At 36.1% G+C, this 17,742-nt stretch overlaps 1 protein-coding gene across 5 annotated transcripts in view; it reads left to right on the top strand.

The window, feature by feature from the left end:
• The window catches only part of CFAP20DC (CFAP20 domain containing), an 83,830-nt gene that overhangs the window by 52,799 nt on the left and 13,289 nt on the right, over positions 1–17,742 (top strand). For 4 of the 5 annotated variants that reach the window (XM_074914201.1, XM_074914202.1, XM_074914203.1 and 1 more), the window contains 2 exons: positions 4,185–4,388; positions 11,224–11,285. In XM_074914201.1, the coding sequence (XP_074770302.1) occupies positions 4,185–4,388; positions 11,224–11,285 (266 nt within the window). The remainder of the gene's footprint in view (positions 1–4,184; positions 4,389–11,223; positions 11,286–17,742) is intronic. The other variant, XM_074914205.1, reaches the window with a different exon arrangement.

Here is a 17,742-nt window from a genome sequence, read left to right as displayed (position 1 = left end):
TTATTAACTACAAGGACACAATGCTGGAGTTGTTTTTTTGCTGACTGTGGACATGTAATTATTTTATTTCGGGTTTGAAACAGGTTCATTGTTTTAAGAATTATGTATGGAAGGGGAGTTTCATATGAAGGGGTATTAAAGTGAGAGTTTACAGGGAAGTAGTCTCCAAATCTGCACATACAGAGAACTGGTAAAGAAAAAAACATGCTTAACCAACTCTTCCTGCAATTGATTTGCTAACTACTTAATACACTTTAAGGACCTGGTAGCTTGCAATGTTTTATTCATATTGTAATAGAGTTCTCTATTATTAAGTTTAAATATTTTTAATTAAGAAAGAAGTACAGCCCGCTGGGTAATATTGCAAACATGTAGATAGCTGGTAATTAAAGTTTTCCCACACGTATAACTACATTCAAACAATCTGAATAAATCATTTGAACCTAGAAGAATGCAGATGTCATATATGAAAAAAAAAAAATCCTTTAAACAACAGGTTTTGTCAATCTAGCAAAAGTTTTAAGTGCTTAATAAAAATTCTTGATCGTAAGGGGAGGATATGCAAAAACCCAAGATAAGGTTTTAATTACTAAATGAAATATTAATTTTAGAGAAATTTAAGGGTATTGCAAAATTACTTTTTACATCAAAAATTTCTCCTAAATTACAAAGTGAACTTAATTTCAAATTCAATTTTCAAATTCTCTCTCTGAAAATTGACTAAGACAATAAAAAATTTATGAAGGAGCTTTTTTGTCATAGTCATCTGAAACTACAGAAAAAATAGTCCAAACTATTTCTCCTTTATTACAAGGAATTTATTGTACATTATATTTAACACAGAAAATTGTCATGACATCTGTTTTTCTTTCTGAGTATGATATTTCTAGAGTGAGCCCATTACAAGAAAACAGAATAATTTGAAATAAGCTGGGAAAAAACAAATGTTTTGAATTCTTTTGTAAAAATTGAAAAAATCTATGCATCTTTCTTCACAGATGTAAAGGAAAAGACAAGCAGGTTTGGGCAATGTTTTGCCTTTATTAAAAAAAAAGAATGAGAAAAATGTTCTTTCAATGCTTTTAGTGCTTTTATTCTGCACAGCACTAGTTCATCCTGTCATTTTAATGACTACATGGCAATTTTTTCTTATATGAGGTAAGAAAGATAAGCCGAAGCTTCTCTTATTATAATCAAATAAATGCAGAAGGCCACTATATAGGAAAATTAACAGGAAATCAGCATCTTCAGTAAGATCAATAAAAGTTATAGCAGCTGTAGATCTGGTAGAATACTAATACATCAGAGCAATGCAGACATTCCAGACATAACATAGCAAGCTTCATATGAAGTGAATGAATAACTAATAGTCACTGAGCTAATAACATCCATTCAGTAAGGGTCTACAGAAAACATTACGAATTATTTTAGCATTAAAAATGGTAGTAATAATCATACTGTTCAGGAATAAAACTTAGACCTTGAAAGTCAGGGGAAATAAAGGGGTGGCAGCTGTGCTGACCACTTCTGTCATCTTACACCTTGTACAAAATGACAGACTACATTTATCTGTGCCAAAAAGTCACCTCTGAGGGCTTGAGGTGATGCCGTAAGAAAAAATCTTTGCAAAGACATTTGTCTTAAGAATTTGAAATACATAGTAAAAAAATCAAAAATGTTTGCAATAGGCTTTAGAATTGTCTTTTTCACCAAGATTTGCATACATGCACATGCAGCTGTTTCCATGTGAACGCCCTTCAGTCATAAATCCTGGTTTATGTGATACATTTACCTGCTGGTTGTCAGCTTGCAGGCACACTTCTCATCTGAGGTGTTTTACTTTGTTATTTCAGTGCTCATTTTCTTTTTGACCAATTATTTTCAATAAATGACTTTAAGTCATTTAATAATAATCATTATGGCAGTCAAAATGAAATGTCAAAAATATGTGATAGAGTGGCTACTCCCAAAAACTTAATGTCGAGCAGCAATCTTCACTGAATGCTGCTTAATTTCTTAACTAGAATTTAAATAGGAACTATTATTTTACATATTATTGAGATAATAACTGTTGATTTCTTTTATGGCACCCATGAGGAAATAAAATATGCTACATGTTTTTATTCTAAAATTATTTTTGCAAATATGCAGTAAAATATTCTAGAGCTTGAGGTAAAATCAAGGTTCTGTTCATTGCATGATGCCGTTATACGTATTATTAAAAAGGAATGGTTTCTGCATCTGCCCTTGATTGAAAATTCCCTTCCAATGTGCATTGTACTGCACATCCTGTACTTGGGAGTTCAGCACTGTGAATGAATGTGAGCATATCCCCAGTTAAACTTCTGCAGGGGAAGTAACTAATGTAGTATTCTTCATTATCTAGTTTTGCTCTGACCCCGAGGACAAAAAAAGCTGGCAGGGAAGGGGATCAGATGGTCAACAATGTTTTTCTGATTCCCAGAAAATACAGTTTTATTAAGATATATGGAAATTCCTAAAAAAGAAAAAAATGCTGTGTGTCACTGAAAATGACCTCCCTTTTCAGCACTGTTGTCATATAGTCTTTCTAGTGTAAGTGAGCACTTTTCATGTGGAATACTAAGCATTATACATGAAAATATAGGATATATACATATCTTTTTGCATAATTTCCTTAAATAAAGAAATGAATGTCCAATGTATAACGTCTTTTGTGAACTGTATCTGTCATACCTCTGTGGAGCTGAATAATTGAGCCTATATAATATTTTATTAATCACATATATATTCATGAGTGGTTTTAAAAGCAAAGGTCTTGTTTGTGTGGTGTCATAACCTGAATGTTTTGAACGTTGCTGTGCTATTTCTTCGACTAAGATAAAGCTGCAGTTGAAGTTTTCCTGTGTCTCAGGTGTCACCAATTCTCTGTAATACTCTACACAGGAGACTTAGATATGCGCTTATATATGTAGCAGGAAAGCAGTAGAGGTTGTAGTAGTAATTTCAGTGTGTCTTCTGGGGGTAAGGTAAATTTGTACCCCCAAAAGACACACTGATACTGTACACCCTGGTTTTCATAGCAGGAAAAACGACCAATGATCATATCACTAGTACTGCTGACTTGTGTGTGTTCCTCAGTCTTTGGTTACCCTGTACCTCCCCAACCTCCTCTCAGACTGTGATTGCCCCCTCTGCCAGGAACATGATAAACTCCTGGTCTAAAAGTCACTTTCTCTTTAGTAGAATCAAAGCACTGTCCCTCTTTGGGATATTATTGCGCAGTGTCTTGCAGCCCACTAGCCATAGTCTAGTGATGTAAATCCTCTGAAGTCCTGGTCACTACTTGGATTCACTTTTCAAGCAGAAATGCTTTGTACTTCCATTCAGAACCAAAATTAGAGGTCTCAAATATTAGACCTGTTCCTTTGTGAAACAGCAATCTGTGTGGACCCATTAAAAAAGGGAAAGTTTTCCCCAAAGGAGTTCTTTAAACAAAGGTGATGCTACAACAGGTCGGGTGAACTTAATCTTATTTTGTGTGAGACCTAAGTACAAATTGCGAAACAGTTAATACCTGGTTTTAGCTTTTGGCTAAAAAGTTTGATATAGCAGTTAGAGTTACATTAAAAATTCAACCAATGAGTATAAAGAAAAATGAAGATACGGTGATTTATTTTTTTTTAAATGTCTACGCGAGCAAGTTACCAAAATAACTTTTCAAATTTAGTGCTGACAGGTGAGGCTTTCCAGAGAAATTTTATACTGTGCTTGTCAAATAACTGTTATGTTGATGGCATTTATGATACTATGATAACTGTGTGATTTGGTTTATTTCAAGATTTGCATTTAATGCTTAAGCAATTTGAGCTGCTGGATTTTAGAACTTCTGAAAGCCTACTTTTATCTTCTGTTTTTAATTGCTGTGGAACAGCAACTTCACCAAACACCCTGGATCCAAACTGCAGTCCATAACAGTGTTTGTGTTCTTCTTCCTTCCTGAAATTATGTGTAGATATGCTTGGTCTTCATAGCTGAACAGAAATCTGTTAAGTAATCTTTTCTAGTAAATATTTTGTTTCTCTTTTAGTCTTGTAGCTTCTTGAAGATTCCCCAAAAGATTCTCAAAGGTATCATCTGTTTCATTCATATATTCTGTTCCATGATCCTGTCTATACTGTTGACTTTCCCATTTTATTTCACAGGAGTATGACTGGAAAAACTACCAGGCAAATAGATTGAGTTCATCTGAACTACAGATGCTGGCTAGCATGAAGAGACAACAAAATGAAGAATTAAGGGGTACTGGGATCTCACATGGGCTGAGTGCATCACAGCTAGACAACTGCAATGTTACCATAAGTACAAGCAGTGATGATACAGCAACCTGGAACTCTTGTTTCCCACCAGTAAGTCTAAACCCGTTTATTTTCTCTGTATAGATTCTATCAATTCTGAGATTTAGAAGTCTTGAATATTAAAATTTCTTTGAGTAGCTTGGAAATTTAAGGTATTATTATCAAATGCGTTTTAGAACTTAGCAAGTAAATCACGCAACCAAAACCCATGCACTTTCAGCATGTTCTGTAGTACCATGATGGACAAAGAGCAAATCTATTATATATATTCCTTCCTAGAATCCTGAATAATCATGTAGGCTGTACAGCTTGTCACAATAGTGGCTGACAACCTGTAGGTGTATGATATAGTGCTTAAAAATAGTTCCAAAATGAATGAAACCCAGATACACCAGTCAGCAACTGCATTACAGTGCGAGTAATGGAAAATAATTGCTTCTTACAGTGATAAAGTCTCATTACTGAAAAGCTAACTGTTTAAAGGACTGCAGTAGGAGAAGAGCAGCAAAGAGCTGCAGTAGTTCTGAGCACTTAGTATGTGATCCTTCTGTATTTTACACCTTGTATCATTATTTGTCCTGGTACAAAGTGGTACAAAATCACCCACCACTGCACTATGTGACAGAGTACTGTTATAAGAAGCAGAGGAGTATTTGTTACAGTCCACTGAAGAGTACTGAATGTATGAAATCACAGAATAACATTTCAGCAACTATATAAAGGTACTTGCAGGAGCTGCTGTAAAACTAAATAACCTCATACTCCATTTATATCTCGGCAACATAGTTCTTATTTTATTATAGGTGAAACAATCATAAACAATGAATGTGGCTTAAGAAAAGCACACAACACAACTCTCAGAGACAGATCCAACGTTAGAAGAGTAAACACTGCTGTGTTGCCCCAGTATAAACTATTGAATAGTAAATGCTCTGACATGTTAGGTGCATATTACATCCAGGATCTATAGGGCCCAAATAGAGACCTGTAGTATCAGTCTTACATAGTGAATGGTCAACACAGCATTGGAACTTTGTGCTACATGTGTAGATGAAGGTTACAAATAAGAAGAAATGTATCAATAAGTGGGTAATTGTACAAATAAGAACTTTGTTTACAGAGTAAGATTTTGCAGGATATCAGAGAAACGTTAGTTGGTTTTAACTATTTGAGATATGTCAACATTACACAGTTGATTTCATCATATTTCCAGTGTGTTTTCTCAGTACTCATAAATACTCAAACATGGTGTAAATCTGCAAGACTGGACAAATGGAACTCAATTAAATAAAAAGAATAGCAGTCTCATTATTTTTTAAAGAAGTTTAATTACAAGGAAATTAATAAGAATATTTAGACATGTCAGATTTGGTTAATCCAAATTACATGACTAAAACAAAATGAACTTTTAAAGTGAAATGTACTGCTCCAGTATTCAGTGAAGCACGGTGTGATTGCAAAGGCAGTTCTTTGATCTTACTGCCTTGATCAGCTTCTGTAGCTTCAGACTAATAGCATCAGTCTAAAAAAGTGTTCAGATATAATAGGTTAGTCATTTAAATTGTAATTTAATATAGCTGTAGTTTTTCATAATAGTCCTTTGTGGCCATCTTCCTCTACATTAATCAAGTGTAAAGGTAACATATTTGTCTTCAAGAGAGAAGTTTTTTGAATTTCATTCACTTGCCTGAAGTGTTGGTGTATCTTTCACATACAGCCCTGTCAGGTTTCTCTTCTGCACTTTGCAAGGTGGGCATTGAGGTCTTAAGATATAATGGCAAGACCCTCATTTCCAGGAAGAGATAATTTAGAAAGTAAACCTAATCTTTCTCAGATAAGGACTAACCACTTAGTACCTTACTATAACAAAAACTGCTGAAATTCAGCTTCCATGGTCTTCCCTACCCATATGCCTCTGGCTTTACACAGAAGGACTCTGTGCCTGTACAAGGTTGATTAGTCCACAGTATCTATTGATTCACTTCATATTTTCCTTTCTGAGGTAGCTGCCACGGCACCAGCTATTCATAGATATGGTACAAGTTTTTTGGAGTATGGACTCACGTTTAACACTGCTTGATGCAATTCTGCTCCAGTATTTGGAAAAATGCAGAGTATTCATTTGAGGGTGATAATTCATTTTCTAGACCTTTAGTATCTAAGAAGGTTATAAACAACATTTATTAGGGAGGGTGATTATTTAATCACCCCAAGTTGTTTTAACACAGAAGCTTTTAAAAGAGTAATTTGGGCATTTTTGATATGCTGGTGTTAAATTTTAATGTATTTTGATATGCTTACAACATTTCAGAAGACTTTGAGCATAGTGATGCTGTGCCAGTATTCAAATGGGTAGCTGAAAGAAAAAAGTTGAAGTAGGCCAGTTAGGCTGATATCATTGTCAAAACAGTGAAAAATCTGCTGTGGGCTTCAATTAACAGAGATTTAAAGTGTGGTTAATATGGTTAATGATAGTCAAGGTTATTTTACAGAAAATATGTCCTGTTCAAAAAAATCTAATTTTATTGATAAAGTTACAGTTGATAAGGGAACTGCTGAGGTGTAGCATGCTAAGACTATTGTACATACTTGTTTAAAACTGGGCAGCATACAATATTGATAAAGCACACCTTGAATAAATTTAGAACTGGTCAACTGACAAATACCAAAAGCAGTCAGCAGGGAATTATCTGTGAGTAAAGCATGTTCAGAGGGATCCACTTTATGGTTCATTCAGTTCTAGAGCTGACGTTGTTCAGTGCTTTTTATTGGGGATCTAGTTTAATAGCCAGTGATATGCATATGATTATGAGTTGGTTTAATTCTTCTCTCTGGCTTTCAGATCTATAAATCTGTCAAATAATTTCATGTCATTGTTTCCAGTGAATCCCCACACACAGCATTCACATGTGCAGTAAATGTGTGGCTGTATGCATAGGTGGTCTCCATAACTGAGAGATCAAAACACAGCCACCTTGGAGTGATTAGAACATGTTCAAAGGTTGCTCCTTCAGGATTCCAGTCTTCTGCCATGCATGGTCTTGCTGTAAAGACCTAAAATCATAGAATCATAGAATATGATTGAATGATTGGAAGGCATCTTTAAAGGGTCACCCAGTCTAGCTCTCCTGCAGTGAGCAGGGACACATTCCACTAGGTCAGGTTGCTCAGAGGCCTGTCCAACCTAACTCTGAATGTTTCCAGGGAAAGGGTATCTATCACCTCTCTGGACAACCTGTGCCAGTGTGTCATCACCCTCATTGTAGAAAATTTCTTCCTTCCGTGTAGTCTTAAGTCTACCCTATTTTAGCTTAAAACCATTACCCCTTGTTCTGTCACAACAGGCCCTGCTAAAAACTTTGTCCTCATCTTTCTTATAGGCCCCCTTTAAGTACTGGAAGGCCCCTATAAGGTCTTTTCAGAACCTTCTCTTCTCCAGGATGAACAATCCCAACTTTCTCAGCCTTTCCCCATCCCTATAATCATTTCTGTGGCCTCCTCTGGCCCCACTCGAGCAGGTCCGTGTCCTTCTGCTCTTGGTGCCCCCAGAGCTGGACCCAGCCCTGCAGGGGGGTCTCACAAGAGCAGAGCAGAGGGGGAGAATCCCCCCCTTGCCCTGCTGGCCACACTGCTCTGGGTGCAGCCCAGGATGCAATTGGCTTTCTGGCTCATGTCCAGCTTTTCATCTACCAGTACCCCAAATCCTTTCCCTCAGCACTGCTCTCAATCCCTTCATCTCCCGGCCTGAGTAAAGTCATCATTTTTTCATCTTCCAGTTATTACCAAGAAGTGTTCCTTATATGTATATTTATTCCTTATATATATATGATGTAAAAATATGTGTAGAATAAAAGCAAATTTGTTTTTCTGTCACTGATCTTTAGTACCACCGTTTGAGTTCAGTCAAGAGAATTTGCAAATGATCAATCCTTCCAAAATCAGATGTACAAACTGCAGAAAAGTTTATATATATATATATCTGTAGCCGTCTTCCAGTTACATAGGCAAACGATTTTAGCAGTGCAGTATATAAAAAAGAAACAGAAATAATCCTTGTTTTGTAGTTTGAGAAATTAAGGACAGCTTGAAATTCTTGTCATGATTAAACTTTCATGCTTACATGTGTTGCCAGGTTGTATTTTTCTGATTATTTATATCAGTAGTATCTATTGCTTTCTCTTATGTTCTTCAAAGATAAGTAAGGAGTATTTTTATACCAAATTTTCGTTCATTTTATACATTTTTGTCCCTTAGTGGAATCTGTGGCAACAGCACCACCAGAAGGCAGCTTTTTGTGTATCTTTCATTTTGAAATACCTACGATGTTTTACAAGGCAGGGCAGGATATAATCATGTTCGATAGTGAACTTACGTACTGAAGTAATCTTTTATATATAAACCACATTTTTAGTGAGTTTAATTTTTTCAATACTTGCCCTTGTTAGTCTGATTTCCAGATTCATTGAAATTCTGATGTTACTGACTAGTGAACCTAAGAAACCCTTCTGAATGTAAAGACACATAGATCAATCATATTGCTAAGTTGCAGTTAGAACAGATATCCTTAAACAACTACAAAGCAGGTATACTAAAACTGTATTTTGATATCCTATGATAGTTTACCAAGAACTGAATATATGCTGTCAGGAGAAATTGTTGAAAAGTAAGTTGTTTAGCAGCTGCTGTAAACTGACAGCCAAAAAAGGGAATAAAATAGCTTTGAGTTATCTATTACCCAGCATAGCTATTAGTTACAAATATAAAAAACTTCTATTTTAAAATGGATTTACTTGAAAAGAGAATTGTAAACCCTTGTAAAATGTGTCAGACACAGTTCCAAACCAATAATATGTGTATGTAGAACTAAGTGTTTTTAAAGACTTTATTTGACTGTGTCTTAACCTGAATGTTTTCTTCAATTGTAAAATCTATGAAAGTCCATGTTAGCTGTGCAACAATATGAAAGACACAGTTCTGTATATTGGAGAAGTACATGAAGTTTATACCCACGCGTATACACATTGTCCAAGAAAATTTGTAAAGCTTACAATGTATTTCTGCTTAAATGCCTTGCTTTATTCTAGAGATCCAGTCAGGCCTTCCTGCCCTGTCAGGGAATTGGCCCATTCAACTTCTTGGATAGCTGTTTCCACACTTCAGACACCACTTCAGATATAACACAAACATTCTGGAGAAAGGTCATATATAAGAGAATTCAGGATATCTTATTGCATTTGATCCCTGATTCTCAGTCAGAAATCCAAAGGAGAAGGAAGATTTTCCTAGGTTGCTCATTGATATATCCTAGAGGCTTGTACTGGTATAAAGCTCCCTTAGCAGACTACAAAATATGCTCACCACTAAGACCTGTCTTTGGAGTAAGGGGTACTCACAGAGAAGATTACTTGTTCCCCAAGCAACTTTCTAAATATATATTCAGTCCCATAAGCCTTGATCTGCAAAATATTTGAAAGAGTACTTCTAGGTTCATACCTAATTTGTGGAAGGTCTTCTGGCCTTCTTTGTGATGTTTCAGAAAAGAAAGCCACTTAACACAAAAATGGTCTGACAGAACTGAAGTCTGACAGACAAGAGGAGTGATATTTAAACCCAGAATTATTCCAACTGAGAGCTCAGTTTGACAACCCCTGGAGGGATCTGTTCACATCAAGTCAAATTGCAAAACTGAGGCAGACTATTCTTTACTATGAAATGAGACTAAAAATTATTTAGACAGATATTCTGGTTCATAGACTGACTAATTCACTTTCTGTCTCATCCTCAGTCTTCCCCTAGCTATCATTTGGGAATTGCACTATCCACCACCAGGCAGTGACTCATATTTGGCAGTAATTAGGGTGTCATTCATCCTGAACATATATTTTACAGCATCCCTCCCAGCTTCCTGAAACCATGAGAACCATCATTTTTATATTGATTTCTGTAAAAAAAGCAATTGCTTTCATAATGCCTACTGTTTATTTTTAGCATTTCATATCCTAAATTGTACAAGTATGGTTAATGTGTGCTTGTATATTCACTTCTTTTGCGTTTGCTTCAATGATTTGTTTAGAACCGCTTTTGAGGTGTGTGATAATGGCAGGGGGGGTCCCTTCTGGAAGCACTACATATATACTGAGAGAAAAAGTGTTTCTGAATTTTAGAATTCTTGAATTTTTATACCAGTTTATGAATATTGATCTTTCTTGCAAATAACTGTTTTAAATGCCATAAACCAAATGTAGTTTGAAACCTTTGGGGCACATTCTTACAATGGGTAGGTAAGATTTGAAGACTGGAAAAAGACCATCCCTTGTATGATTGTTTATACAGTCCACCACTAGCTATTCATGAACAGCTTCACCCATGTTTCAGATTGGCAGTGCCATAGAGAGTTGTATGTCCTTCAGCAAACTTCATTTCAGACTGCCAAGGTTACTGTTAATGGTGGTTCTGAGGAGAGAGGAACCATGCCTGCCCGCCCTTTTAAGTCTGGCTCAGTGTTGTCTAATATTAAGAATGGTTCTGACCAGATCTTAAGAGTTCCTGCACTATGCTTCCTATATACATATAAGACTTTGCCACCCTTCCCTCTCTGAAGTTTCCTGACTCTGTCCTAAGGCTCTCACAGGCAGTAGAGAAATGACCATGTGCTCAACCCCTTAATTCGTATGTATTTCCACCCAGACAAGAGTCATCTGTTAAGTTGTACTTTTGCACAGTTAGGATCTGAATATCCATTTTAAATTTCATAGATAAGAAAGAAGACTGTAAAATGTTAATATCAGAAGCTGCAAATGTGTATGCTCATAAAAGATCTCTTCTAAACATTCTGAAAGAATATTTGCAAAGCTATTTTCTCACTATTATTTTTTGTTTTCCATAGCCCATCAGTCAGGAGCATCACTATCAGAAAGAAATGAGCCCACTTTCTCATTCCAACCCACGGTAAGATTCCATTTATAGCCCAGGCAGTAAGGATTCAGTTAGAGTGTTCCGAATATTAAATGTGACATTCTTTGATTGAATCTTAAATCTCTTTTCAATTGCAACCTCCTCTCGGAGGGCATTACTATTGCTTGTTTTAGTCATTGTCTGCAGTATGTCTGTGTTGTCCTGGAACGCAGAACTGAGTTCTGCATGTTTAGGATGTACCAGTGTGTATTTAAAGTAACTGACACAGGCCTTGCTCCTATATCTGCTTTGATGCGTGATTCAGCAAATCTTCCTCATCTGACATACGTATACTCACCTGTTTCTTCCTCCCTCTCTCCCTCTCTGCTTTGAAGGCTTAGAACTAGAATTCTGTACATCACTGTAGGTGTCAGGGAATCCCATTTGTTATAAAAGATTTTTAATGTTACTTATTTAGACAGATATTTCCAAAAGATAGCCCAGGCAGGAGAAGGTGTTACGACACTGTGGAGTAGTTCAAAGGGATCCTGTCTACAAACATGTCTTGGCTGTAAGGTTTTTGGCTTGATCTGTTTTGTTTGCAGTGAGCAACAAAATCCCTGTGACTTTAAAATAAGGTGAGATGAAGACAAGGGGAGAAGGTGGCTAGGGAGAAATAATCACATTGAGACAATCAAAATTAATTGTCCAGTTTCAGAATTGCCTTGTACCTGTGAAACCCTAACATCACTTTGTCAATTTTTTAACTGCCTGAACAAGAGGTGAATTTCTTTTTAAATGTAGACCTATTTCACTTAATGTCATTAATGTGGATTTTGCTTGTCCAAGTTTTAACTGGACACTGTATGTGTGTTGGGAGGGATAGGAAGAGAGGACATTTCAGATACAACTTCTTTATCTTTTATCAACAGTCTGAAATGTTTTATTGTAGCACACTGCCAGTCAGTTGTGCAAGATAATACGCATTTCTCCTCACACAGATGTTTTCAGTCACTTGTCTCACTGGCCATCCACATGTTTATATATTTAAAATCATCTTGTTAGATTTTATGAAGTGAGCACTGTGAAACTTGCTGTGCGAGTTCACCCAGGTGCATCAATTGCTGCAACATGCAGCCATATGTGTCCTAGGTCACACAATATATTACTGGAGTCAAAGTATAATCCTGGATTCCTGTTCCCTTTGACATGGAAATCAAAGTGCTTATGTTGGTCTAGAAAACCTCTCTGCCTTGGCTGCTGGTTATCAAAGGAACTATCTCTATCCTTATGAAGTGTTACGATGGATGAAGTGGACAGAGACACTTGACTATATTCCACAGATAAGATATCACTTTGTGACTGACACATTGGAGTCTTTATTCCAGAATCAGTTTTTCTGATGGCATTAGAATTGCCTATATTTTAGTGCAAGCTACATTGTAAGTCTTCTTTTTGTGTGTACATTGGTTGAGTCAGGTTTTATTAAGTTATTTTTATGCATGTGCTAAAGCAACTTGGTAGTTGGTACGTTTTATATGCTGAAAAACAGAATAAATACCATTATCTGTAAAAATAAAGTGTTTCATCATATCAAGTTAATATGATCAACACTGAAGACTTGTATTTCCATATAATAAAATTTAAAACAAAATAGTATAAATTATAACTTACTACTTCTGCTTTTTTAATCCAGTACACACAGTAGACTTAAATTTCTCTAGAAATCATTTTCGAGAAATGCAGGCAAAGTATTCATAAAATACCTGACTTGCAAGTGCCTCATAAATTCAGTAGCCCTTGTGAACTGCCAGAAAAGCATTATTGGGCTGTAAATACAGAAGATGACAAAATTATGAGGTCAGTTTGCATCATGATATAAAAACTGGAGATGATGTGACTTGAATACCATTATTCACATCATTACCTTTCATTTATAATGGAAAACTCTGCAATGTTTTTCACAGAGGGTGTGTACCTAAATGAGAGCTAGATAAAATTAATCATAATTCTGTAACTTAGGTCCTAAACTGTTTTTAAAGCCATTTTTAGCAAGTAATCTATGAGCAACTGGAAAATGTCTAAATCTTTGTAAGTTTAACTGTAGCTATGTTGGGGAACACAGAATATTTGAAAAATTGATCTATCTTATGTAGATGAGTGAGTATAAACACCATGGCATGAAGACAGTTAGGTAATGCACTAATTGAAACAAATAGTTTGTTGTAAAGAGTGACAAAGAATTTGACAGGTCTTAAGTAACTTTAAAAAGTATAGTAGTGATATTTTCTGGGAAATGAAGAGAGAGCAATGTGGAAGCTATTGTCCAGTAAATGTAGCTTCTGTCCATAATAAGATAAAAGAACAAGCCAGGAAAGAAAGCACCTGTGAAGATAATGGAAATGCAGTCAATAAAAAGACCCAGCTAGACTCATTTTCCATTGGTTCCACTGGGTAAAGGTCATAAGTCTGCCAAGAATATTGCTACTGCAATACAAATCACCTCCACATCATGCTGCTTTGCAAGGTGTAGAACCAGTTAATGAAAGGAGACAGGCTGACTGCAGAGGCTACAGAGCCTGATGAGCAAGATGATGTGTAGTGTTTCAGGCTTTAGCTATGCACTTCCCACTGACTGATGTGCTGTATGGTCCTTGCTGGACTTCAGAATTACTCTCTTCTCTCCAGATAGGAAGCTGTATCTATGTTACTTCTTCCTCCAGTGCAGGGACTGGAAATTGCATCTACTTAGTAAGTATTTGTCCTTCAAAAGATTTGTCTGTCATAGAAGGGTTGGAAGTGTCATTAAAGGAAATGCTGAAAGAAAATAAATATTCTAGAGGAACTTCAGCCATACTGAACTGCAAAATGTAGAGTTGCTCTCTGAAAAAGATCACTTGAGCCTAACTTTAAGAATAGGTTTTCCAAACTTCTATAAATGCTCTCCAGAAAATTTATTTCTGATAAAAGCTGATTTTTCTATCTCTGAGAGAGTGTTGGGTTTTTTTTATAATTTGAAATGTATCTTCTAAGTATTGCCTCACTAGATCCTCTCTTGGCATCCTACTCAACTCTTCCCAAACTACCAAATAAAATTTGTTCCTATAAAGTTCAAACAGCTGTTCCCCAGAACTGCACTAAAGTAGGACACAAATACTTCAGCATTTCATTGGGTATCCATTCACAAGAAGTATATTTTACTTAAGTAATTTCACACAAAATGTACAGACAAATTTTCAGTTAGGTTTTACCCAGACATTTAATTCTACATGTTAAAAAAAACTATTCCCATAGTGATTTGTAGGCACAAATATTTGATGATAGTAAATGTCTGCCCTGATTCAGACTATAGCCAAGAATATAAGAGCTGCACATAAACACAGGCATCGTTTTATGAGGAAGTCTATTGATTAGTGGCCTCAAATGAAAGAATGAGTGGTCAAGCTGTTTTTCATTCACAAATTAAAACAGTTTTTAAATTAAAGTTTAATTTGTTGTCTCTATTAGTGGCTGGTGGGTTTTATATGTTTACAGCTCTGAAAACAACCTCAGACTACTCTGTGTGTGGGGCTGACAGCTTTTCCAAGGGTGGTTGGAATCTGCAGAAGTTAATTAGTGTATCAGTCAATGAAAATGATCTTTTGAGGTATATAGTCTGTGCCTCTGCTGTGGGCTTGGTCAGAGTTACCTGCGCAGAATTACCAGGAGTAAATAGAACTGTACACCCTTGTTAGCTCCACCGCTGTCTCCCCTGCACCGCTGGAAGCTCACACGTGCCAGGCTGGTATGTGGAAGTGTGTGTGTGCGTCAGTGTAGGGTGGGCCCTGCCCTTTCAGCCCTATGTGTTGACCTGATGGATGATCATGACCCACTGTGGGGACAGGAGAGGAATCTTAGGCTTCCTTGCTGATCCTGAGAGTCCATCTGTAGGTGATGTAGATTGTCAGCTCCAAAATTCCAGCAAGGATCCGAAGAAGCGATGAGATGTCATTTTATCAGGCAGCAGCCTGATAGGAGACACTACCTTTGCCAGTGTTGTCGTCTTCTCCATGACCCTCTGACCTGCATCCGTGGAGATCATCATCTCTGTAGATTTTGCCTTGAAAAATGAGGTTACAGTTGCTTTGAAGTGGTAGGATTCAGGACCACCCTCGAGCCAGTCCAGTAGCGAACTTGTAAAATAAGCTCGATTTTTCTGCTCTGTCCATGCGAGTCAGTTGCTTCTTCAGTGGGATTTTTTGTGTTTAAATTAGATTCCATCAGTGAGTTTGTTGTGAATAAAAAAGAAACTTCTTAAAACTAAGGAGCATATGAGGTCTCTACAATTTTAAGGAAAACCAATGATGTTATGAAATGTTTACTAAAATTCCAAAATGGAAATACGATACGATTCATGCCAGCATTTTGTCTAGATTTCTGTTTTATCTATAAAAAGTGTCAGCACTGTACAGTGATTTAAGTCCTTTGTAGCTGTGCCACTTGTGGATGTAATATAAAGTTCTTTGTATCTATAATTGGCTGATAAGGGCCCACAGTCTTTGACAAATGATTAATAGTCACTGACCTCACTTCACGTGGGCTGGGTATGGACTGAGTAAAGCAAGCTGTCTTGTCGTTGTAACCTGCATGTGTTACATTAGGCTGATCAGGATGTCATCATTCTTCTTTCCTCTGCAATCAAAAAAAAATTCAAAACCCAAAAAAAAACCCAAACCAAAACTAACCCAAAAAAAAGCTAATAACCTTTTCTTCCCTTTTTTGGTAAAGGTTTCTCTTCAGTTATGATAAGTGATATAGATACAAGATTTATAATCACAAAGCAATGGTCAGTTGATGTGGAGGTTAGCATGTTTGAGGAGGACAATAACTATAAACTTTTCAGAATAAATTTTAGGTTTTACCTTAAGAAAAAAAAAAAAGCAGAACCCATATCCTTAATTACTACTTTATCAAACAATGTGATTTTCTTGTTTTTGTAATGATGTGCTTGCACAGTAGTTCAGATAATGAATCATGAAATGGATAAACATGTTCCTGTAACTAAATACATTCTTAACTTCTTTTCAAATTTAATTATCGGTAAAATTCTGGTATATTAGTTAAATATAATGAACATTTCTTTCTATGCATAACTCTGACCACTCTATTGATTTTTAGGAATTATTTCTTTCCCTTTCTTTAAAAGTTTCTGCTAGAGAAGTCTCTTTTTAGAACCTATTGTTGCCATAAATCTTGCCATTATCACGGCACCTGAAATTTGCATAATGTTTTGATGATTCCAGCACAAAAACACATCCACTGCAAACTCTCAAGTGTTAAATGTTCACCATTCAAGTACTCTCATCTGTCCCGGATGAAAACTAAACATTCCAATAGCTGATGCATGTGGTGTTATACGATCGAGAGATTCAGTGAGATTAAACTCACCTACAAAATGGTGCAGTAGAAGAAGGGTTGTAGCTGTAACAGTTATTTGTACCACACCAGAATTTCTCCAACATGTATGCTGTGAAATTCAGACACAAAAGGTCTTTGTCTCACATATTTTCAAGCAAAGGCTTAAATAGCAGAATAACTTAAAGTTAAGAAGCATGCTTAAATATTGGAGTTTTGCAAGCAAAGAAGCATATTTATTTTTATGATTCATTACAAGATCAAAGCCATACAACTCCATTACTCCTGCAAAACAGACAATATTACATTATGAAATATTATAAAATTACACAACAGTTGTCAAAATAAGTGAACAAGAACAATGTATCACAAAATCTACTTTGTTTTTTCATTGTACTTATTCAGTTACTTTACTCATCCACAAAACAGAGTAATTGCAATAGGTCTCCCAGTCGTTAATCTGAATTAGCAAAGTTCTGTTGCATTTGTCAGGCTATAATATGCATGAAAAAGAAACAAATGGCACAGGAAACATCTAATTGAAAAGGTTACATTTTTTAATCATGATGGTAAAAAGCTTAGTCGAAGCAAGGTTGTTGAGAACTAAATGGCTAACATGTAAAAGCTTGTTAAAATAATCCAAAAATGATTTTCCCTTGTATGGGAATCTGAGAACATGAAAACGTGGCAGCATATTCTCTTGAGGCTTTGAACATAAAACATGGTAAATGCTTTCAAAGGTGCTGTTGCATCTATGTTAATATAAGGTAATTTATTTCTCTTTTTTTTTTGTAGCTTCAGGACTAATTGAAAATATTTTTTACTTGTTCTATGCATTTTCTCAGTATTCTGGGCCATTCAGAGTTGTCTGACCATGCTTATATGTAGAGATGGAGAACAAGTAGTAAAAGATTTTACATGCCTCTAAGATCTCTGTGATTGAAAGAGATAGGTGTTATCTTGTACCAAGCTGGGATTCCCTGTTCTCAGTGCTGCAATCTCTCCTTCAGTACTCAGCTGAACTGTTGGTGTGGCCCTTTGCCAGCATGTCATCTTCCAGGGGATCTCTAGTGTTTGCCGATGACAAGACACTTCGGTCCAGCCACAAGCCAGCATC

Source organism: Athene noctua, chromosome 10 (genome assembly GCF_965140245.1).
Source record: "Athene noctua chromosome 10, bAthNoc1.hap1.1, whole genome shotgun sequence".
In the NCBI taxonomy this organism is placed as follows: Eukaryota; Metazoa; Chordata; class Aves; order Strigiformes; family Strigidae; genus Athene; species Athene noctua.
This window is presented reverse-complemented; position numbering and strand designations above follow the sequence as displayed.